Source organism: Typha angustifolia, chromosome 14, assembly GCF_048772165.1.
Source record: "Typha angustifolia cultivar Huaian chromosome 14, ASM4877216v1, whole genome shotgun sequence".
Taxonomy (NCBI): domain Eukaryota; kingdom Viridiplantae; phylum Streptophyta; class Magnoliopsida; order Poales; family Typhaceae; genus Typha; species Typha angustifolia.
In genome coordinates this window covers 11,893,466-11,917,553 of record NC_133252.1, presented here as the reverse complement: position 1 = coordinate 11,917,553, position 24,088 = coordinate 11,893,466, and the positions used below count along the sequence as shown (strand labels likewise).

The 24,088-nt window shown below is 37.5% G+C and overlaps 4 protein-coding genes across 5 annotated transcripts; 2 read left to right on the top strand and 2 right to left on the bottom strand.

Moving 5' to 3' along the window:
- Positions 1-142: 142 nt before the first annotated feature.
- Positions 143-4,570, bottom strand: LOC140776158 (probable arabinosyltransferase ARAD1). Its single transcript, XM_073119771.1, has 2 exons — positions 3,098-4,570; positions 143-987 (listed from the first exon to the last, which is right to left on the bottom strand). The coding sequence occupies exons 1-2, from the start codon at positions 4,013-4,015 to the stop codon at positions 481-483; spliced, it is 1,425 nt and encodes a 474-aa protein (XP_072975872.1). The 5' UTR covers positions 4,016-4,570; the 3' UTR covers positions 143-480.
- Positions 4,571-9,797: 5,227 nt separating this feature from the next.
- Positions 9,798-10,070, top strand: LOC140775742 (mini zinc finger protein 1-like). The gene has a single exon (XM_073119153.1). The coding sequence runs from the start codon at positions 9,798-9,800 to the stop codon at positions 10,068-10,070; it is 273 nt and encodes a 90-aa protein (XP_072975254.1).
- A 2,747-nt stretch (positions 10,071-12,817) lies between these two features.
- On the top strand, positions 12,818-15,703 carry LOC140776208 (uncharacterized). The gene is made up of 2 exons (XM_073119835.1): positions 12,818-13,063; positions 13,203-15,703. Exon 2 carries the CDS (start codon positions 13,323-13,325, stop codon positions 15,090-15,092), a length of 1,770 nt encoding a protein of 589 aa, XP_072975936.1. The 5' UTR covers positions 12,818-13,063; positions 13,203-13,322; the 3' UTR covers positions 15,093-15,703.
- A 5,622-nt stretch (positions 15,704-21,325) lies between these two features.
- Positions 21,326-23,005, bottom strand: LOC140776203 (transcription factor MYB60-like). 2 transcript variants are annotated; one of them, XM_073119826.1, is made up of 3 exons: positions 22,756-23,005; positions 22,482-22,611; positions 21,326-22,257 (listed from the first exon to the last, which is right to left on the bottom strand). In XM_073119826.1, the coding sequence occupies exons 1-3, from the start codon at positions 22,886-22,888 to the stop codon at positions 21,588-21,590; spliced, it is 933 nt and encodes a 310-aa protein (XP_072975927.1). In that variant the 5' UTR covers positions 22,889-23,005; the 3' UTR covers positions 21,326-21,587. The 2 variants fall into 2 exon arrangements, with proteins under 2 accessions (XP_072975927.1, XP_072975928.1); XM_073119827.1 differs by having other exon boundaries at positions 22,482-22,616; positions 22,756-22,885.
- Positions 23,006-24,088: the final 1,083 nt, after the last annotated feature.

The following is a 24,088-nucleotide window of genomic DNA, read 5'->3' as shown; positions in this document are numbered from 1 at the left end:
TGGCTAATGTACAATCTAAACAAGATAATATTACACAATTACACCTGCTGTTTATAATCTTCAACTGAATGAATGACATCACAATCAACAAGAAGGCTAACTAGCGAAAAAAAAATGTCCTTTAAAAGATATACGAAAGACATGAAATATAATACCATTTGGGTGGCAGCAATTTTACTTTTTTTTACACTAAAACAAGGTCGTGAAATGAATAGCATTGATACAGTGAACGCTGATTTGGAAGTGAAGAAGAGTTAAAACTATGCTTCTCCTAAGACGTCAGTAAGTAATACAGTATAGTGATGCTAGTCAACATCTTATTGTTTATTATCCAAAACTACAAGAAATGTGCTCCTATTTCTGCATCACAGCTTTAATGGACTTCTTAAATTCTTGGAATCAATGGACTACCTGAAATCCTCAGAATAACTGTTAGTTGGAGGTGAACAGAGATTTCTCAGTACTGTTCAACTGATAGCATTAACTTAAGACAGAAGAGAATCGTCTCGCTCTATGCACCTTCTGTCGTATGGCAGGAACCTTCCTAGCCAATGCCTGCCAGATCATCTGGACAGCATCATCCTTCTGGGATGGGTACTGGAACTCAAAGTGCCGCTCGACCTCCTTGAGCCTTTCCCACATCTTAGTCCATTTCTCCCGACTTATACCCCTAATGAGGTTCATCAGGAAACCTTCCTTTGTTGCATCAGAAGAACGTACAAAGATGCAAAACTTGGAGTAGTCGAGGACATCTTCGAATGGGAGCTCAATGTCGTCGCTGATGATGACAGGGACGCAGTGGCTCACTATGGCATCAAACAGGCGGTTGGAGGATGGGGTGTCGCCAGCAATATTTAGACAAAACTTGGCGGAATGCATGCCCTGACTGGCTTTGTTGATCCCATTTGCTTGGATGCTTCCGAAGGAGAAGTGAACATCCTTCTCATCTTTGAGAAGATAATAGAGCTCCTGTCGAATATTTCCCCCCTACAGAAGGAGCCACAATAATGTTAAATGCACATGAATCACAACTGAGAGGAAAAATGGGTTTAAGATTACCTTGAGGACAACAGAGCTGAAAAAGAATTACACACTAACCAAATATTCAGAATATTGGCACTCATAACCTCTTTTTATGTACCTATGCTATATAGAGATACTGGTATCAAACACATAATAATTATGTGTATCTATATTTTCTGATTGTATGAATAGGATATTAGTCTTATTAACATCTTTAAATGGATTTAGGATTTCCACCATGTGGCTATCATATGAGTCAGGAACAACCTCTTGTACATTACCCTCTGAAGACACGCATTGGCAGGAGCCTCATTGGATATCCTTTTCCAGATCACTATAAAATGGAGAAAACACTTATCTTTCGAGCATAAAGTTATGGTTAAGGCAAACAACTCATATAATCTGTCTGAAGGTAAGATCCAAGACTTGAAGTATGTACTTACAGAAAATCACATCAGAGGCCCTTAGATTTATAATACCTTTTTGAGTTTCATATTAAGTTTATAGATATCTGATTCTGAATCCCAACAAAATAATTAAACCCATATTTTTAATTGTATCAATGAAATTAACATAACACAGCACCAACTGGACCAAAAACCTAATTGGCTGCATATGATACTATATTAAATTTTATAATTTAACCAAAGAAGAATATATAAAATCACAAAACATTCCAGTCTTAGTGGGTATCCATAAGTACAAGCAAAGCCTGATAAAGAAAATCAACCTGTCACCTTACTTGTATTGAGCAGCATCAAAGCAATAACTCATGTCAACTTGTCATTTGAGTCCTACCATCTTAGCGACTGCATAAAAGTACTATTTAAAATGGCCCCAGTGATAGAGAGAAGCATCTTCACATTGATCATATTGGTCACAGGTATTTCACAATCTTATACTGTCAAAGTCTTGCTGAACCGAAAATTTAGCTCTTAGGAGAATAAAATGTAAGAAAATGATGTTAATATAAATTTGTATTACCAACTCTTCAAGTGGTACATTGGCCAAAATTTTTTTATTTCACATGCTTGAACTTATTAATTCAAGTGTGAGATTGAATAACTCAAGGGTTGCAGATCGGCATATAAAATTTGTACAGAAGTATTAACCTCGTGGCATTGGCAAGTCAGTAACCACATACCTACAGAAAATTTGAGTTACAGAATGATAGGATTTAGTCATCTATTATCAGAAGTCCACTAATGCAAGGATTTGAAGTATTCAACCACGTAAAGATCAGTCGCACTTGCAAGACCACTAAACCAATAGTCTCTAATACTGTCAACACTTCATTCAAAGATATCTTGGGCTTTTGTCTAGTTGAGTTGTAACAGGGGCCCAAGTAGGTTTGGGTTATAGCTCTTATTTTTTAGTTACAATTCTAGACAAACAGATGACAGTTATGCAACTAAAATTTCAGAACCATTAGATTACCTTTGAAACAACTTCAGCAGAGAAATCAAGTCCTACATGCTAGTAACTACAACAGATGTTCATCTACTGCCATTAATCCAGATATGGCAGCAAGCTGCTCAACCATGTTGCCTTTTTTGCTTGAATTCATGTTTACCTTTCAGCATATGGTTGTACAGTTCATGTACAGTTTCAAGTACATGTACAGTTGAACATATAAGGCCAGAAACGGCGTTCATGAGTAACCACATTATGTGTAATCAGATATCACACAGTCAACATGGTGGGAGAGGTGATTCTCAGGTAAAGACATTCTTAGCTTTATTGGGAAAAAATATCACACTAAAGACAGCTCCTATCAGATGCAAGGTCAATTACTTCCTAAATTCACATGCTAGATGGCATCCAATGATCCAACAGACGATTAACATTGTTTAAATGCATGTACTCTCCGATGGGACAATCTAACCAGTAACCACTACATTTCCACCAACTAGATTGCCCTGCACTTTATAACCAATTATCGAATCAAATAGTGAGCATAGTTTACAAAAACATTGTATGACTAGCTCACACACTACTCATGGAAGTAAGAGATGAAAATATATGTTAGATGCAGCAGATAATCTCACGAAAGAATAGCGGTGTTGATGCTTACCTCCTTTCTATAAATGGCTCCTCGAAAGTACAACAAAATTGGTCGATCCTCAAAGCCAGCTGAGTCATTCACAAAGGTCTTTGCCAAATGCTTATAAGGAGCAATAAGGTCTTTCTCAACATTAGCAATATTTGGATGATACCTTCCAAAGTCTGATAGGATAAATACGCAAGGGAACAACACAGACCGAGCATCCAACATGCTGTTCGGATGGTGTGCCATTATGACATGGTCTCGTCCCCCTGATCTCTTCCACTCTTCTTGATCAGCTAAATACTTAACCAACTTTTGTTGCAACAACTTGTTCCTGCTAATATTTTCAGGTGGGAAGTCTTTTGAATGGCGGTTGTAGCTCAGCGACGAAAAGAATGGAACAAACACAATATCAGCTTGGCGAGAGTCGTCAACTCTTACAGCAGTACATGGGCCAGGCCGATCAGGAAATCTTGATGACAAAAGATCCAATGTGAGCCAGTATTCTATGCTGTGTTGAAGATTCAACCCACCAGGATAGCCCGGAATTTCAGTGCCGATATCCGGCCAGATGCTATTGCCATCAGGCTTCCAATCAAGAAGACCAAAGTGAAACTCCGAAGGCATATCATACATATAAACTTTAACGAGTGCATTGCTTGGATCACAATTCTGTGTTTCTGGTTCTCCGCGTGCACTTTCATCAGATAAAGATGGTTCTCCAATCACCGCTTCATCATTTCGAGCCCTAGAAGGAGTAATCCGGTTCTCAATCACTGAGAAGACCTTATCATTGGGCAAGAGGTTGTGATCAACAAAACGGGGCCGACCAGTGGAACCAAAGTAGATCATAGACAGCATAACCAGAGAAATCGCAACTGCGAACCAACAGAACAAGGTTTTCCGGCATAGCAACCCAGATTGTTGCATATTTCTATCGCCCATTTCAGCATTAACCTCTCAGACAAAATGTGAAATTTATCACAAAGCACCAATCTTTATCAACCCAAGCAAGAGCAATGGAGCAAGTCAGTCCACAACTAGAGTACAGCAGGTAAAGATCATAAAGCAAACAGCGGGTTAATAGAAATAACAAACAAATGGGTAAATATATTCCAAAAAAAAGCGCGATTTTGGCAATAAAGATCCTCTCTTCGGAACACCCGATTACCCAAAAGCCTCTATATACCACACTCCAAACGAGCTTAAGGGAAGGATGCTAGATTGACCATTGGTAACAAAACCCAAAAGTCGAAAAGGAGAAATCGCATCTGAACATCAAGAACAAGTCAAGGAAGGTTATCCAAAGAGGTGGAATAGATGCGCTTGAAGGTGATTCCTTCGTGAACGAAAGAAACGGTAGTTAAAATCTATACGGGGATCGAATCTTTGGTGCTCATTGGATTGTATTCATACCCGCAGAACCGGAAACCTTCTCTCTTCCTTCTCTCTCATTCTCTCTCACACCGAGAATTGCGGCGTACCAGTTCAGCTATCTTACGCCGAGATAAACATTGAAAAAAAAAAAAAAAACCAGCAAGGTTTATTTGCAAATAACCACCTATGTTTCAAATTTATTGAAAAAAGTCTCCTTTGATGGGTTATATTTGCTCAAAAATAAACCCCCCATAGATCTGTGCTTAGGTTATTCCATACTTTTTCTTTACATATATAAAATTAACTTTAGGTGGTTTGGTTTATATATATATATATATAAGGAGACAAAATGGAGGAACAAAACTATTTTCCTAAAAGATTAAATACTCTTTTGTTATTTTAAGAGTAGCTTTGTATACTGTGCTTAATTATTGACATGGGTATAAGTCACACCTCATTAATAAGGCAACGATAGGCTCGTTGTCAGAGTGGGCCATCTCAAATTTTGTAGTTGTTGGATGGTTTTAATGGAAATAGTGAATGACTAGATGCATAGAATATTTTAGTTGCTTTGGTGGGGGAGGTTTTTCCTCTTCCTTTTTTCACTAACTGGTGGAGGTGGCTTGCAACTTGCAAGTAACTTGCATTAATAGTATTGTTTTACTATAATAACCATTGCTCTTACTGTAAATATAGCTTTTATATATATATATATATATATAGATAACAACTTTGCTTTCAATAAGTTCCCTTAGCACTTGTTTTAATTTCTTAGCGAGAACTTAATAATGTCCCAATTAAATAAGTATTGTTTTATTTGCGCACCATCTTGTTCGCTATCATGAAAAATATTTTTTTACCGGGGAGCGTAAATAATGCGCAAGATAAAGATGTGCACATTGTTGAAGTTGCATTAGTTCTTGATAAAGACTTTCATCTACCAGCATCTGATATTAGAGATGGTTTGCTTGTCTATGGGGAGATGGAATAAGTTCACCTAATGTTCAGTAGAAAGAAACGTTGGGTGGCTTTCAAGCTAAGTGTTTCTTGTTGTACCTATCAACTAGGGTTTACCCATTTCTTTGAGAAGAAGGATAAAAAAGAGGGAATTCTAGGAAGGGTAGAGAATTACCCATTTCTTTTCTGGGAGCAGGCTAAATTGAACAAAAGTTATATTATTCAAGCCCAATGTCACCACAACCTAGAAAATTATTGGGCCAGGCCACCTAAAATATAGTCTAAATATAAGAGTCCATGGGCTTTGGATATCCATAGATTTAGGCTTTTGTTTATGGAGTAACTTAGTGGTTGCTCCACTTCTACCTTTTCCCACTGTGTTTAGATTCCTCATAAAATGATCTAGAACTGGGAGGAATAAATAAGGAAGGTTAGCCTTGAAAAATTATAAAACATCCTATGAGATCAGATCTATGGCATGTAATCATAAAAATAATATGTAAAATAAAGTGTACAGAGGGTATTGCAAATACACAATTTTTTATGTAGAAAAATCTCTAAACCTAGGGTAAAAATGCATGAATCCTATTCAAGATCGATTAATATCAAATGTAGCAGTGATGGTAGACTTATAGATCACACGTCGGATTCCCACGATGATATCTGTAAGGTTTTGCTTACTCGAACTTAAAATAAAATACTTCCCATGATTAGTTTTGAATCTCAATAATCCTTAAGATTAATGTTATCGTCTCAGTAATTCTTGAGAAAAAAAATCTCATAAGACAAAAAGAAGATGAGATGCATATAAATTAGTTCAACACCTCTTGTCACGGTCTCACTCAAAGTTGCGATCTTGATCTCTTAGAAATTGCATTCCTTATATGCATTTAAACATTCTCATGTGTATTCGAGCACACATTGTTAAGAAAATTTGCCAAATGCATTTGAATACACTATTCTCAATTTAAATCTAGTATTGTTCATGGCAATGTTCACTGACATTGTTTATCGATAATATTTATCTATTTTTTATTTTAATATTCTTCATCAAACATTTTAAGTGTGGCAATGTGTATATATGGAATCTAGACTCTTTTACAGTTAGTATATATATTATTTTGATCATATTGCCAAAATATAAGCCTCATGGCTATAAAATGATAGATTGAGATTTAGTAGGAGCTGACTTTGTATTGTTGGTTCAAGAGCATTATTAAATACATATTAACATTTCAATTGTACATATCCGACAACTTTCATCATGTCTATTTAAATTCTACATATATGTATTTCCTCCATTATAATTAGAGTTATTGACTTATCTAGAACAACCTATGTAGATAAGTCCGCACCAAATCTACGCTCCAAAATTATATGATCATATTTTCTAATTATTGGATAAAGATTCTTCGGCAACAAGTGAATGCTAATGCAAACCTTATTTTAATCGGCCACTAGATGGTGGCACATTAGGGGCTCCTTTAAACCCTTTTGGTGGGCTTAATCTCATGCTCACAGACTTTATGATCATAGTGGTTGTAGGATTCTAGGGCATAAACACTAGGTTTTGCTTATATTCTGATATAAGTTAGTGATTTAATATTCTCCATATTTGTCCTCCTACTTATTTGCTATTTGCCACCAAAAGTATAAATAAACTTAACCAACAAGGCCATTAAGTCATAGTAGCCTTTTTAGGGTTATCTCCTCTCTGAACTCAGTGGATTCAAAGTAGCTTTAGAGTGATCACAAACACTAGAGAATGTTCTATTCTTACCAACAACCAAAAAAAGTTCAGAAATTAATGGTGGGCTAGAGTGCTAGACAACAGGGTAACAGAGATAGATTTGATCCCAAGTCCCTTATCCAATCACCTGGAATAGGATACTAATAGCTTGAGAATTATTGGAGAAATACTCCACTCATCTCTGACAAGATAACGAGGAAGAACCCTCCAATGTCTGCCCATTGTACTGCATGACTTGATTGCCAGCATTGTTCTCAAGGTCCAATCAGTACTTTGGCAGTGTGGGAGATGGCCCAAGATCCACTGAGAGCATTGGATCAAGTACTAAGCTTTGGATAATGGAACTTGCTGTTGACAAATTAACAAAGAGAGAAGACAATCATCACTTTGACTCAGATATTAACAGCCCTTCCAATAGTGTAGGTTGTTGTTAGCAATCTATGATCACTACTTTGGTCTAGGTCAATTGCAACAGATAGAAAGGCATACATGTATCATTTTGCAGTTTGGATAAGTTCATCATATCAACAAAAACTGCTTGCATTAGTTATTCATTTCTGTATGGCAGGAAGTAAAAGAAAGAAAATATATATATATATATATATATATATTTTTTTTTTTTTTTTTTTTTTTTTGATAACCTAGAGGATTTTTATATTAGATAATCAGTTGAATTAAAAAACTTAAGTTGTTAGATAATAAATTAATAATATATATATATATTACGTTTTTTAATAAAAAGAAAGAAAAAATAAAAAGAGATGCAATGATTTATGAATAGAGTCTCCTTGCAACTTCTTTAGTCAATTCTTCGGTCCCTTCTTTAACTTCCATCAATCTCCATTGCTTTATGGAGAATGATCTGCTTGCTTTATTCACTCTACTTTGTTCCACCTTCAAGCTATTTCACCTCCTCTCTTGGATACAGTAAAGAGATTAATAATATAAATGACAAAAAATGCCAACTCTCTCTCTCTCTCTCTCTCTCTCTCTCTCTCTCTCCTCTTTGGATCCTCTTTGGCTCCAAAGTCTAACGTATTCCCTAAAATTAAGCATGAGTGGGGAGGATTAAAACCCCACAAGATGTCAACTCATGTCTGCTCTGCTCCCCTCTATGGCCTTGAAAATTATTCAGATATAAGAAGACATTTATATATGGTGTGCATGGTGATGCCCACAGTGGATTGATCTACAAATAAATGCTCATTCCTTGCCACTTTGCCCCCTATAGAAGAAAAGCAAATCCAGAGTTCTAGATACCCATGAAGACTTACACTATGAGCGTATCATATCAGACCTTAGAAGAGAATCTTGAGCCTCTTTAACATTGAAGAATAAGCTCTTGCCTTTGTTTTGAAGCTCCACAATAGTATAGCAAGGTCCTAAATTATTTAAGAAGGGATTATAATGTCCTTAACTGCCTAAGATCTTTCTTAGATTCACTTCCTATATATGAAAGAGAAAAGTCCATGATTAGGTTGTGGTTATAACCAAAAAGGAGAGCAGACCTTATTAATTAATGACATGGTACAATCAGAAGGCGACCCAAGTTGGCCTGAGCCATATGTTGATATAAGATTGATATGAAAGTCATTCTACTTTTATGTTTGGCAGAAGTGATAACGAGCAACAAAGAAGAAGAAGCAGTGGTCCCAATTCTCCCACATCCTTATCATCTCTTTGCCTTTAGCTAGTTTGCAAGAAGATAGTTTTACCTTTGTGATTAGTTAAACCCTAGTCTCAACACCTTTCTTACCAATGTCACTTTGATTAGGACTTCTCATGAAACTTGATAAGAGTCACAAAGTTAAATAGGAGCAAACGTGATGCATCCAATTGACAACAAGTTTCAATCCTTTTGTTTCTCATTCTTTTAATCAGAAAAATATTGTAGCTTGCTCTGGCTAACATTAATTTCATGAGAAAGAAAAGTTGGACTAAGTCAAGCCTACTTTACCCAGTAAGACCATTAGGTCCCATTGTCCACGTTTATATCCTTAATGGAGTTTCTCAAAAGGTAATGTGACCAACCTAATATACTGAGACACTATTCCAGTCAATACCCACCAAAACAACTACTACCCTTAATCCTCCAAATGACTGAGAGGTTCTCAGAGTTGTCACACCATCAGTATACACATCTTCTAATTGCAATTTGCAACAAATTGAAAAGATGAAGTAACAATCATCATGCTGTCTGGGTCATAATCCATTAGTAGTTTAATCATAACAAATACCAATAAGTAGTCAAATTCATAGCTTAAGTTTTGGAGAAGACGGTGAGTGAGTTAACATGGCATCAATTATGTCTACAAAGTCCTAATTAGGAGCAAATTAAAAGAAGACACCCAAAAGAAAATTGAAGTGGCCTTTTATATAGTTTATCAGAACAAGCCACCAAGAGACCCACCCAAGGCCTCACCATTTCCATATAAAGCCAACCCAACACATGAAAGAGGTAGACCTCTTTTGATCTCCTTCCCTTTTCTCTCTCTCCTCTCTATTCCTATATCCTTCCACCCACCTTCCTCCTCCCCTTCCTTCCACCACTTTCTTCCACTATCCTCAAACTCCTAAGATTCTAAGGAGCTACAGTGACCAAATAGATTTCTTTTACACACAACAACAACAACAACAATTCTCATGGGGCCTCAGCAAGAGTCCAAGAAGAGCTATGCCAATGGCTCAGTAGCTAGGAAGGAGAAGGTGGTCAGATACAGGGAGTGCAGGAGGAACCACGCCGCCAATATCGGTGGTTATGCGGTGGACGGATGCCGCGAATTCATGGCATCGGGAGAGGAGGGGACGACCGCCGCCTTGCTTTGTGCCGCCTGTAACTGCCACCGGAGCTTCCACAAGCGCGAGGTTGAGGTCGAGGCCGTCTGCGACTGCTCGTCGTTTTCGACATCAGACTGATCGTTGTTGGCTTGCTCTTTTATGGTTGATTTCTATCCTTTATAATTACTATTGGATCTAATGAAGAATGATTGTTGTAGGTTATATAGTTGTAGAGGATTTGATATCTATATCTATATCTATATATATATATATATATAACTTGAAGAGTGAGATCTTGTGGGTTATGTAACATATTACTTCTTTTTGGGCTTGTTATCTAAGTGGTATGCAAAGTTTGAGAATTCATGGTGGAGAGAATTCCCCCATCTTTTCTTCTTTTTTTCATTTATTTTCTGTATGATAGAAGCTTTCAGATGTGCATGCATGGTTTGAAGATTAGATTCTGGTCTAAAATTCAGATTGCATAGATATCGCCGCGAAGATCGAAACAATTGTTTAATTTTCTTATTAAAAAGTTGACTCTCCATCTGTTAATTTATCCAGATGGATTGGTGAATTATATTATCTTTTTTAGTTCTAGATGCCTCACAAACATGAAAGCTGTATCTTTGATAATTAATAGCAAAACTTAAGGTTGAACAGGTAGCAGTTATTAGATCATATTAATACATGGCCTAACTGTATTGGTGCAGTTAATGAACCTTCTCCAGTGACAAGGATGCCATTGATATATGAACTTATAAGTGAAATTTCTACATATGACTTGCATAATAACTTTAGCACTTCAATTAAATCACTTGGAGTTAATTGCATCAGAATTAATAAAAGAACAGCATTGGACTCTAAATCTAGCCATCAACTGCTAGATGCGGATTGAAATAGGAAGTTTGATAATTTATCATCACTAGGATAAACACATGCATGATGGGAGTCTGATTGATACCAATGGATGAGTTCAATGCACATGCATGGATGAGTGCGACGCAAGTGATGCCTACCAGTTGGTGAGGCAGGAGATTTAATAAGACGGCTAAGCGTTTGCTAGGGCTAGCTCAGGTTGTTGGCACTATTATGTGGTCACTGGTGGCATAAACCAAATTAACAAGCAACTCTCCCATGTGACCTTCACTAGTAGCATTGAATGTATGTGGAGATGCATGCATGCAGTTCTTCTCATGAATGTTATAAGAAAGAAGCAATCAGATGCAAAAGTTCATGCAGGAGGAGCAAAAGTTTATATATATATATATATATATAGAGAGAGAGAGAGAGAGAGAGAGAGAGAGAGAGAGAGAGAGAGAGAGAGAGAGAGAGAGAGGGATTTAGGATAATTTGAGCATTTTAAGGAAGCAAGTAGTGTCAGAGGTGCAGCATCAGTGTTTCACTGTCAGGAATTCCCAGAACTTGTGATCAGGGGAGGGAAGGGGGGGTTCACAAGGCCACACTTTTCTTAATCACTGTCGCTTTGAGACATTTGAAAAATAGATCCAAAAGCACGCAAAGTGGTCATGGATACTAAGTCTCTCTCACCTACCATGGTTGACAATGGGTGTCATGAATAGCCCGCCGCTGTTTGTAGTTTCTGCCATGACTGCGGTAAGAACGTAAATCTATAAATTTACTTCCCGGAGAATGAATGAAATAGAATGGAAAGAGACGATTTTCTATAAATAATAATGGAATCAAGAGTAGGAGGAGGAGGAGACAAAAATCCTTTGGCTTAGTGCCTGCAAAGCCTTAGAAGTAGGTGAAAGAAAGGGACTTAAAACAAACAGGTTAGCTGCATAAAAGAAGGGGCAACCATGGTAGCTTATGAATTGGGACTAGGCCCCGATGTCCAAAGTAGGCAGGCCTAACTTGGGCCTCAAACTCCCTCCCATGTGAATGGTCCCCTCCGAACCGGACCGGCGGCCGCCACATCAATCGTTCCGTCCTGCTCATCGGAGACTTTATGATGGAACAAATTTTGGGCACATGTCGGCACAAAATATTAATCACAGCAACTCTGGCCCCTCAGATTACATTCACGGATTTCACATACAAGATTACGCACTTACTTTATATAGCTATTAGATATTACCTATCCATGGTTGACTTTCGTGAGCCATGGATGTATAAATTTGATTGATTTGCTCTCCTCTCACCTCATTTTCGTACTTTGTTAGCTATGGTGGCGGAAATATTTCAATCGGCAACTGATGCCAATTCACATCTCAATCCGTCTCATTTACTTTAGAAATAATAATAATATTTTTATTATTATTTTTAAAATAAATATTTATTTAAAAAATAATTAATCTTATGTTTATTTATATTTTAGAATAAGAGTGTAATAACTAATTTTGATGTTATATAAAGTAAAATAAAAAAAATATATGTTTTATTTTTCTAAATTATCATAATATTTTTTGATTTGATATAAAATATGTCAGTAGGATAAATACTTACGGTAAATTTGTAATTAATTAGTAGCTAATATAAGATATAATTTTGATAAATTATATTTATATTTTAAAATTATAATATTTAGTTGTTATTTTAAAATAAAGAGTCATATTTTAAAATAAAAAAGTATTCCTTAGTGAGCCCGTGAGATTTCAATTGGTGGATCGAGAAGAAGCCGCAGACTGCTTTTAAAAGATCAATAAAAGACTACGCCATCAATCCAAATTGCTTTGATCTTGGCCCAACTTGACCCCTTTACGGCCCAAACTGTTGTCAAGGCGGACACTTGGTATAGACACGACTGTAGGAAATTCCTATGCTCGAGGATACAGACGATCAGCTTCGTCGCGAGGGTGAGAATGAGATGATGAAGATGCGACCATGTGGGTCGACAAAATCGACCGCCAAATCTCTCGCGGGAACCACGAAATGTTCGAAATTTGAAGCGTCTCGAAATCAAGATAGCGAAAATTTCCCCTTCGATTCAAAATCCCCGCTATTAGGTAACTCCAGATCCCTTCCTCCCTCCCTCCCTCTCTTCTCCTTCATCTCTCTCTAGCTCTTCCTTCCTCTCTCCTCTTTCGAGCTCTTTCTTGCATCTCCTGTGGTATGTAGTTGAAGATCTCATCTTCTCTCTTACGAATCTGAAACATCTCCGAGTTCAGGTACCTTTTAGAGTTCTTACCCGGAAATTCGAGAAAAATATAATTTTTAGCTCAGGAATTCCATAATCTCTTCGTTTGGAGTCGGTTTTTATGTGAGTTTTATAGAAATCCCCTAAATTTCTTGTCTTCTTGTCTGTAGGAGTTCTAGGTTTCTATTAGAAAGGTTGGATCTTGGGACAATTTGTGCTCTTTTATCGATGATTCTCTCATTTCCTAGATACAGATCTTTCTTAGTACCATCAAACCCTAGTAGGGAATCATGGTGAGGGAGCTCCGCATCGAGTCATTCTATTCTCGACTCCGCGATGCCGCCTCTGCCTCGTCATCTTCCCCTCTTTTGATATTCCCTTCAGCTTCGGATGCTGACTCTCTCTGTGCGTTAAAAATTGTAACCCATGTTCTCTCTTCTGACTCTATCCGTTATTCCGTCTACCCCGTGTCCTCGTTCAACGAGATCAATAGACTTGTCGGCCTAAATCTCCTTTCGTCCAACCAATGTTTATCTGTGTTGCTCATTAATTGGGGTTGCCACCGTGATCTCCGTCGGATCTTGAATCTTGGCTTGGAGGCTCGCATCTTTATCATCGATAGCCATCGGCCCATCCATTTGCATAATCTTAGCGAGCAGAATGATCAGGTGATTGTTCTTTACACTCAGGAGGATGAGCAGCAGGCTGACCTCGCATATGACTTTGATGTTTCTGCTCTGGCTAATGCATCCGATCTGAATAGTGATGATGAGATTGATGAGAATAGTGATAGCGATGAAGACAGTGATAGTGAGGGTGAGGAGGAAGGAAATAGGAAGCGCCAGAAGTTGTCCGGTGAGTCAGAAGAAGATCCAATGAAGCTTTTTGGGAAGTTGAAATCTGAGTATTACAAGTTGGGTACTTTCCATGGCAGGCCTTCAGGGTGTTTGATGTTTGAGTTGGCTCATGCTCTTAGGAAGAACACCAATGAGTTGCTCTGGTTAGCTTGTGTATCTCTTACCGATCAGTTCGTACATGAAAGACTAACAAATGAGAGATATCAAGCTGGAGTTATGGAACTCGAACAGCATATAAATAGCTCGGGAAATTTGGATGCAGTCAGTTCAGTTACACTCAAGGATGGAACAAAGATACAGGCACCTGAGAACTCCCGTATTGCCTATGAAGATGAACCACGTCTTATGCTGTTGCGGGAATGGAATTTGTTCGATTCTATGCTCTGCTCCTCATATATAGCTACCAAGTTGAAGACTTGGAGTGACAATGGGTTGAAAAAACTGAAGCTTTTGCTGGCCAGGATGGGTTTTCCTCTTGTGGATTGCCAGAAGAAGTTTCAGTACATGAGTATGGAAGTTAAGCAAAAAATGAAGAATGAGTTTGAGCGGTTCTTACCGGAGTATGGACTTACTGAGTTCTATTACCGCAGTTTCTTGAGGATACATGGGTACTGCTCAAAGGTATCAGCTGCAGATGTAGTCTATGGAGTCACTGCATTGTTGGAGTCCTCTGTAGAGCCAAAAGAATCATCTACTGCTGAGCAATTTTGGGTTGCTTATTCTGCTTTGTCCCTGAACAATGTTGATCAGCTTAGAAAAGGAATGCAGTGTGCAATTGATATACAGAGAGCTATCCTTAGACAAGGGAGTTCTGCAGTTACTAAAACTGGATTCATTAGAAGTGGAAGAAAATTTCGCTGGGTGAAGCTTGAAGATCCAGTGGACGCCGAGAGGTTGGGTCATCCTCAGGCCCTTACAAAATTCAGCTTTTTTTTAATGGATGCTTTAAAAGAAAGAGGGGCAAAAATGAAACCACTTATATGTGCTTGCTTGGCCAAGGAGCCCGACAAGGTTTTGATTGTTGGGGTGTGTGGGAAGCCACGGCTTGGAGCCATTCAAGGCAACTCATTTGGTATCGCTTTTAAAACTGCAGCTGAGGAAATTGGTGCGGAGTATTTTCATGAGTTGTTCGAGTCTTCTTGGATAATTTTAGACACTGTAGCTGTTAGCTCTTTCATGATCAGGTTAACTGAGAAGCTTTGATGTAATCCTACGCCAATTTTACAATGGTATATTGATACAAGAAGTTTAATCCAATTGCCATTCTTCCATTGCTTAATGGCAGCTCAAGCTTGTTCTAGGGTGCAATCAGACAATTTTTTCTTTGCAGCTAACAAGAAATGTATTATGTAACAGATGGCCTATTAACTTTGCTGTTGTTGGCTATTCAGATGTGCTAATAAGGTAATTTTGTACTGGTTTTCTTGACTCATAGGAGCAAAAGAACATATTCACTACAAGCTGCTTCTTGAGTTAGAGTTGTCTTATACTATTCTGCTTCATAAGTTTGAGGGGAGTGGAAAGTAAGAATTTCAGCATTCTATTTTCTCAGAATCCAAGATCTGATGTGCCAACTCAACATATGTGCTCAGGCTTCATTTACAAGAGCAAGGAAGATTAAATTGTCTTGATGCATTTCCTTATTTATTTGTTGAGAGAAAGTGTGTCTTTCTGTGGATTCATATGCAACTGTATGAAGTACTGCTACATTTGTACCCTTTTACTTCTCCCTTTTTCAGTACTGTTTGATTTCAAATGGGGTGTCTTAATTTTCTCTAAAAATGAGAAATTGTTCCCTTTTGTGATATATATAAGTTGACTGCTTACACCTGATTGCATGTATCTATCTCTGTGATGTCTGCATAATTCTATTGTTCATGACCTATGTCCCAAGATTAATTCTTCATATGTAGAAATTTGCAGACTACTGGTTGACAACACTAAAAGATATCTCCCAATCCAGCAGTATCATTGTTAGTTTGTCTGCATGAAAGTTAGTAGGTGAAATTAACACTTCTTTAACTTATACTGAACTGACTTCCTGATACATATCTGGTGTTAAATAGAGTTGAGAAGTAGCCTCCTACACAATTCTTGTAGGATTTCTAGAGGTCCTTATTATGGTCAATTTCTGAATGACTTTTTCCTTCTATTAGATACTGGATTTTTCTCTTGGTTGGAGGATTACGAGTGGTCTACTCTAGGGCAACATGACTAAACATGGATGAATTATTCTTCCCACCTACACCATACTCTATTTAATTAGCAGCAAATCTACACATATTGCTACAGAAATAGGACAAATAGGATAAACAGAAAATACAATGAGACTCATTTTGGCTTAAAGCCTACATTTCTATGCATGAACTCCATTTGAATTAGATATTTTCTCCATCATAAGCTCTTTAATCATACCTCAATCAAGCCAATAAGACTAGGTGAAGCACTAGAACTTCAAGGGCTACATTGTTTTCAGCATAAAGAATGAGATATTGAACTAACATGGGTTAGGCCACACAAATTCACCATAAATAACTCAACTAAAGGAGTCCGGATACAAGTTCCACATGCCACAACAAGCCTTCCAAATATACATCCAAAATACTATGTTAAAGTCCAAAAAGATACAACGTCATCATCATACCCTCGCAGGGGCTTAATACAACTAACATACGTAATAAAAAGAAAGAAAGCGGCTACTCCTCGCTACCCGCACCTGCGTCCCCTAGCTCTGAAATAATACGCCACGAGGGGTGAGCTTACAGCCCAACGAGTAGGATCCATACAATCTAAAATAATGACATGCTTATTAAAATGACTTACCACAATTTACTAAGTTAATGCAGTTGATAAAGATTACCAATCACTATCTTGGAATATGCTAGTTTACCAGACATATTATGATCAGTTCACACAGATATAAAGTTTGAGACAATCTCTTATTTGTACACATCTCAATCATAGGTTTACATGTTATGCATAGCAATAAAATAGCAGTTCAGTCATCTCATGTCTGCCAAAACAATAATCATACTTATCATCGCTCACCGAGCTATTCACCACACAGGGTAAATACTCTTACGAAACAATCATCCATCATCACATACATCGAGGGGGGGATATATACACATCTAGCGGTAATGTCACCTACACGTGTATGGCGACACTACATGTGACCGGTTGTCTGTGGCCATCAGACTCAGGACCCCGGTCGTAAGCCCATATCTCACTCTCTCTAAATCATCACCGCCCTCGGCGGGAGAATCAGGAGCCCTCGGCTCATCAACAGACGCCCTAACCCTGCGTCGTCGGGTACCGCTAGAGTTATATCCCCGCCTCACAATCATGTTCTTCTATCATCATAATCTAGTCCTAACTATGCAGTATAACTACCTGAATGCCACACAGGCTTCCCGACCTCAGGTGTAGGCCGCTAATAGTATAGACATATATGATACACTCTGCCCTTAACCCTGGGCTGAGTGAGTAGGAGTACTGTCTAGTCAGAATTCGACTACTAATGATAGGTGGAAGTGGTGCAGTGTTTATGCGTGTATAAAGCATGTTATAGTCATCATGATCATTACAGTCCATATTCACAGCAATCATACATCTATGCAACGGTATATCATACAGGACACATGTAAAACATTATCATACACATTAACATTCTCATGATACTATGATGAACAGGTTATAAATAACTACATATGCAAAAGATATAACAGGGAGTACCGACTGCATGCATTAATACTGACATTTCCTACTGTATCATGTTATTCTAGATTTATATAACTCTACTCGCCTGGGGGGTCTCCACGGTATGGTAAAACTCGTCAGCTAGTCCGGAATCCCAAAATCTTCCTCACGCGGTGTCAATCCGAGGTTTGGTCGGCGGGCTCGGCAACACTCGGTCCGGCTTCGGCAGCAACGATACTTCGTCGCCTCCGGCTCCGACAATCCGCGAGAGAGGGAGAGAGGCAATGCGGTGGAGGAGAAATGGGGGGAAAATCTTCAAAGTAAGGTTGTAATCATTAGTTGCCTTCCCCTACTTTATAATGATAAACTTGTCACCTTGCAAAAGTAAATTATTCTTGAAGGAGATAATTATTACAGGTACATGATATTCTTATTAGGATTGCTTATCTTTATGTTTACTTAGGATAAAATAGGTTAAAGTTCATTTAATATTCAGGTGTGAATGTGTTTGATGACAGTAGGCCACACCTTATTCTCACCTTGGTCTGAATCAAACTAGGCTATTGTTACGCACTTGGTTCCTTTGAGGCCATACTTTTACCATTTACTTCCATGAAATTTGTTTGGTTGGTAAGTTTGAAAAGGAGGTCATTCTCAGTTTCTCACGTTAACTATTTCTTATGACCAAATGACATTGCAGTGAGAATTATGCCACCTATCCTGGTTCCATAATCTCAGTTCCAAGTGAATAACGAGGGCTTGATCTGTATGATCTTACTTGCTCCTTTACTTCTAGGAAGCTTCACGATTTTCCACCGATCACACATCAAGCTCATATGTTCCTATCAACTACTGTTGTCTTTGATAAGCAATGGTGACAAGTTTCCATGCAAGAGTGGCAGAGTAAATTGCAGAGGTGGAAGTGGAATAGCTACATGATTGCATGAAACATAATGTTAACAAAACTTAGTCTAAACCAAATTTTAGTGTTTAGTCATAAAGTGCTATGCTGCTAGAAGTTCTTTGGTGTCATTTGATAAATAGAAAAAGTGACCCAGGGAAGCAGAATTATGATTTTAACTTTCATATCTCTGCAGATTCTTTTTTTTCTTAATCTTCTTGGTGTCAAACAGGTGAGCCGATACTATGGGGAGAACCTCAGATGGCACTACTCTTTTGGCTCAGTGTGAATGCAGATGAGATGTTTGATTTTATACTAACTAAAATGAGAGGTAAGCACTAATCAACACACTATTTTTGCGACAATGGTAACTCATCATTTATCTGACTTATTATACCTGCTGTTAGTTTCCTGATAAACACTGCAGCTTGCTTGTTTTATGGCTGGTCAAACAAACTTGCACATATGGCAGCAAATATACTAAGTTCATCCATATGTGAAACCACATCTTAAATGTTACTATCTTCAGAAGAAAATTGGCATTGAACTGGTGGTCCTTTTAGTTCCCACCTATTTTAAGTCTTTCTAACACGAAAATAATTTATGTTGGTTCTAAATCTGGATTCATCATAGCGTCGCTATTAATACAAGTGAAAGTCCACTGCAGGTTCTCATCATCCCTTTAAAATTTGTTGCAACAAACAAAACAAGCTACGTGCAATTTGGGCAATCGGTAATGTGGCATCTTTGCCACCTCTCTTTTATAGGAAGTCTATTAGCTGAACAACTTCAAGGACACCTATTTAAGGGTTAGTTACAATATGGTTTTCTGTGACAGATGGTGAGATTTTTCTCACACAAAATTAAAATTAGAGATTATTATGTTTGGCTATAGTCAATTGACTCAATTATGAATGTGCTTGTTGGTTGATGTTTTCGTAGGTCTTAATCATAATTAAGGATATTATCAACATGAATCACACAGATTCACACACATGTAGACACATACATGTTCCTGTGAAAATAGTTTTTGATGCTCCTAGCATGTAGACCACATAATGTGATGTTTGAATTGGTGTCTGCAACTTTTCACATTCCACATTCCACATACCTTAAACCCCTTAACCATCAAAATTTGAGTCATTTAGATAACTTAGACAAATAAATAGGGGGAAGATCCTCTGTTTTAATTGTTGAGAAACTGTTCATTCAGTCAACATCTGATCAGTAGGAGAAATGCTTCTGAAGCACCTCAATCTTCAATATAAGAGCTTAACCTTACTGTATATTATATCATGTAGATTCACTGGAATATATGTCATGTGGTTTACCTACTAGGATCAGTATCCATTCTCATCACTATGTGTGATTATTCCACTATTATCTCTTTTCCTGCAGATGATGTAATTCCTTGCGCTTAAATATTTTATTCTTAGGTATAACGTCAAACGACATATTTATCATCAGCAACCTCAGGCAAGTCTATATATTCATAGCATTGTGGCCCATATATGGAAGTGGTACGGTAATTACTTGCACTTGATTATTTGCTTCTTGAGGACTCAAGTGACAAATATGCCTATTAACTTCATTTTATAAAATACCATATATTCATAGTGTGACCCACAATATATAAGTAATATACTTTTCCTCAGTTAGTGTCCACCTTCTTAAACTCTGATGGGAGTCATAAATGTGGGCACTAGATGCTAAAGATAGGCATTAAATTCAATGTAGCCTTAAGTGTAAAGGGATTTTTCATTATCATCCTTATTTTTGGAATTTTATTTTATTTCCATTAATAGGTCTAGTTGCATGAAATACTTTATCTAATATTCCGAGTTGCAGAGAAAGCTATTCAAGCAAGGTGATGGCAACTATGCTATTTAAAAGAACTTGGTCTGGATACCAAAAATTTCAGGAAGATAACATGGGAAATCTCTCTGCCATGCCATGAGTACTGTTTCCCTCGTAAGAATGTAGTATGACATGAGAAGTTTACATCTCATCTCAGTTTTAAAAAACTTCCACTTAGTGAAAGAAGTTTTATGAGTGGGTGGCTTAGTATGGGGAGTTCAAGAGTTAATGACATGATAGATAATATTAGTAGGACTTGTGATGTAACAACAAGGCATTGTGGTTTACTATGTGTTTGCCCTCTTTATTACAGATGATATAGATCTCAAAGCTCAGTCAAGAAGGTGAACACGTATATATGCAATGATAGACGCAGGTACGCAGACAGAGAAACTAAGAACAGTTGCAAAGTGTTTATAGAGCTTTCATGTACTCATTGTCAGCAAAGTGATTCAACGCCATAGCTCTCAAATGCACCTCCTAATACTTCCAAAAATTTGTAGAGCTTTCATGTACTCACTGTCAGCAATAATATGCACATGGACACATACTAAAACGTGTCACATATCCTTGCTTATGTTGCAGTTGCAAAGTGACCTCAGTGAATTACATAACCACCATCAGACTGATCACAGGGATTCACAGCCCACTTGTACAGTGGGGTCATCCACCATAAATTCACCTATATTTATTGGAAAAAGCTGACAGTTGTTAGATTTTGCACTTAATAGTATCTGTCCACGTATAGCTGCCGACATAATGGGGTGTTTGCTTCATATTTGATCTTAGATACATTTGTCATCCATCATATATACCGTTATTGAAAAGAAGGTTAAAGGAGATTCATTGTCTTATATCTCATCTTATAATTTCAAAGCAAGAGGATAATGAATGAACACTATCATATAGTTCACTAAAAAGTGTCGAAAATTTAAGGCTAAGGCCAAAAACTGCCTCAGGACAAGGAGACATCAAAGAATTAACATAAACATTTTAGAATTTTTATTTGGAATTATGAATAGAACAGTGTTCTTGCTCTTATAACATAAATATTTTGGAATTTTATTTGGAATAATGAATAGAACAGTATTTCTGCTATTATATTTGCTGAGAAACTCCCAACCTTTTCTTTCGCTTGTATCATGATGACAATAATGCAAGTGTCACTAGGCAGCTAATACATGATCTTGCTTTCTCTCATGCAAAGCTGGCGGAGATACTAGAAAGGATTATATAAATAGTTAGAACATTGGGTCCGAGTAGCAATCAGTAGATAGATCCATCAGATCCCCTGTGGATTCATCCAGGAGCCAATTCTCCAGCAAAGAAAATGGTGGTTGATGGTTGTCCAATCTCTTGTTTGTTTTAGTGTCAGCTAATGTGGACTGAGACTCGTAAAATGCCAATCCAGGTGATGGTTTCTCCCAGGCAATGCTGTGATCGAAAGAGAGCAATGACTCGAGCTCTTCGTGGCTAATGAAGCCATTGGATTCTGGATCACTCTTGACTTGGTTCTCTGTCAAATAGTCTGGCATGATAGCATCACTGCCTATGCTGTCAAAGGCATTGCTGCTTTGCTGTTCTTGTCCTTCAAGTGGTCTGGCATCAAGCTTTGATGGCATCCACCCTTCTAGAAGCTTTGAGATATTCTCTGCACTGGAGGCATAGTTTGAGGAGCTACAACTGGATCCAGGGAGAGGTGATCGAATGACGGAAATTTCACGACTTCCAAATTTGCTGTTGCAGCCTTCAGTTATGACTTCATGGCAACTGGCACTTGAATCAGATGAAGTCATGCAGCTGTCAGATGCTATCTTATTCTTCTTAATTTTTTTCTTCAAGTGGGTGTTCCAGTAGTTCTTGATATCATTGTCTGTTCTCTGAGGAAGGTAAGAAGCTATTGCGGCCCATCTGTCAAGTACGAAATGGAAATCAAAGAATTGAAACTATATGTAAGGCTAGCATAATACTCCACTTAGCAAATACTATACCTCATTCTGTTATTCAAAATTCATCATGTATTCTCATTTTATGACATATTGGGATCTCAAATTCTTACATGTTACTATGAGCTGAATTCCCTTTTTTTAGGCAAGAGGGAGAAACCAATAGGAAGAAGAAGAAAAAAAAAATACCTATTTCCAAGCAGACCTTGGAGGTGGATGATGATTTCTTCTTCATAGGGAGTGAAATTCCCGCGCCTGATTCCTGGCCTAAGGTAATTAGTCCATCTCAATCTACAACTTTTGCTGCATCTCATCAGACCTACACTTGAGGAGTTCAAAGTTGATTGTAGCCTTAGAAAAAGGAACATATATGTGTATTTCTTTTCTTTATTATGTATCAAACACCAAACCAAAGAATGCAATTTGATTAGTACAAACATCAATTGGACAGTAAGCCTCTTACCAGTGTTAGTAGGTACTAATCTCCAATTTCCAGGACCATGCTCTTGGATGTAGGAAACCAAGATGATATCTTCTTCCGGAGTCCAAGGGCCCTTTTTGATGCCAACCTTGTCACAGCATGGAGGTCTTCCCATGAGTGGCAATCTGTCTCACAACCACCTCCTCTCCACTGCTTTCTCTCTTTTGCCTCTTCTCTTCTTACGTTTCTTTTTTTGGGGGTCACCCCTACAAGTGTCTCATGAACATGTGAGTGTGTATATGTATATATATATATATATACATATATATATACATATATATATATATATATATATATATATATATATGCATGTAGGATGACTTGAATGAGGGTGAACCTTCATTCACATATCATCTACCTCTCTGACCCTTTTGTTGCTCCTTCACTCTGCTTTCCTTTTACAAAGTAAACTGTGGCTTTCTCATCCTCTTTATCTTTTACCTCTGTCACATGAATCAGACTAGTTGATCTCAATCTCTATTATAGGCCATCAATTCTCCATTAATGCGTCTCATTCATGAGATCGCCTTCAACGACACTTCATCTACCCGAGTTTTGTCCTGTAAGTTGTGGAAATGATGTTAAAAATAACAGGCTTCATTTCACCATTTGGTAGATGTTCTTTAGCACATCATATACATAATTCCAAGTACCTGTACAATTGGCCTACGCGTGCTTATCTATTCTTGGTCTCATATGCATGTCATTAACTTTATCAACATGAAAGGGGGTATATATATACAACCAAATACTTATGCTCGACTTTGTTATCGCAGTAATTTTCACATTCTTGAAAATGTGACAAAATTATTATTTTTTTGTTTGTTTGTTATCATAATGAAGTGTCTAGAGATAAAGAATTAGCATCATCTTCCTTTTCCCATCTGATAGAGAAAATTGATACTTCTTGAATGCAGTTTGTATCACTGTGAATGCTAGTATTTCCCCTGGCTAATGTTTAGGGACTTCACATACTGACACATAGAAATAGCAATAGTTTAGGTGCCATGCTTATGAGGAAAATTTGCACAACTACTTCTCTTAAGCCATGTATGGTGGAATCATGACAACTAGGGAAATTAAAAGTATTTTACTTATAGAATATATGAAAAAGAAAATACCAGATATATTCTACCTATGTCAAGACATCATGAAAAGAAACATTGCTCCTTGCAAATTGTAAGAATAATATTTTTTTTATCCTGTTGCTTATTATCAAGATTACACCAAGGCATCACTATGGCTGTACTCTTGTATGAATTGCTTTGCATATTAAGTATGAATACAGATGAAACAAGCTCCTAAACTTGCCAAG

Excerpts from the sequence above, each read along its gene's own strand:
- LOC140776158 (XM_073119771.1), bottom strand. The coding sequence starts at position 4,015 with ATGGGCGATAGAAATATGCAACAATCTGGGTTGCTATGCCGGAAAACC. Across the intron at positions 988-3,097 it reads GAGCCATTTATAGAAAGGAG|GGGGGAAATATTCGACAGGA; the intron begins GTAAGCATCAAC and ends CTCCTTCTGTAG.
- LOC140775742 (XM_073119153.1), top strand. The coding sequence starts at position 9,798 with ATGGGGCCTCAGCAAGAGTCCAAGAAGAGCTATGCCAATGGCTCAGTA.
- LOC140776208 (XM_073119835.1), top strand. The coding sequence starts at position 13,323 with ATGGTGAGGGAGCTCCGCATCGAGTCATTCTATTCTCGACTCCGCGAT.
- LOC140776203 (XM_073119826.1), bottom strand. The coding sequence starts at position 22,888 with ATGGGAAGACCTCCATGCTGTGACAAGGTTGGCATCAAAAAGGGCCCT. Across the intron at positions 22,612-22,755 it reads ATTAGTACCTACTAACACTG|GTCTGATGAGATGCAGCAAA; the intron begins GTAAGAGGCTTA and ends CCTCAAGTGTAG. Across the intron at positions 22,258-22,481 it reads CAAGGTCTGCTTGGAAATAG|ATGGGCCGCAATAGCTTCTT; the intron begins GTATTTTTTTTT and ends CGTACTTGACAG.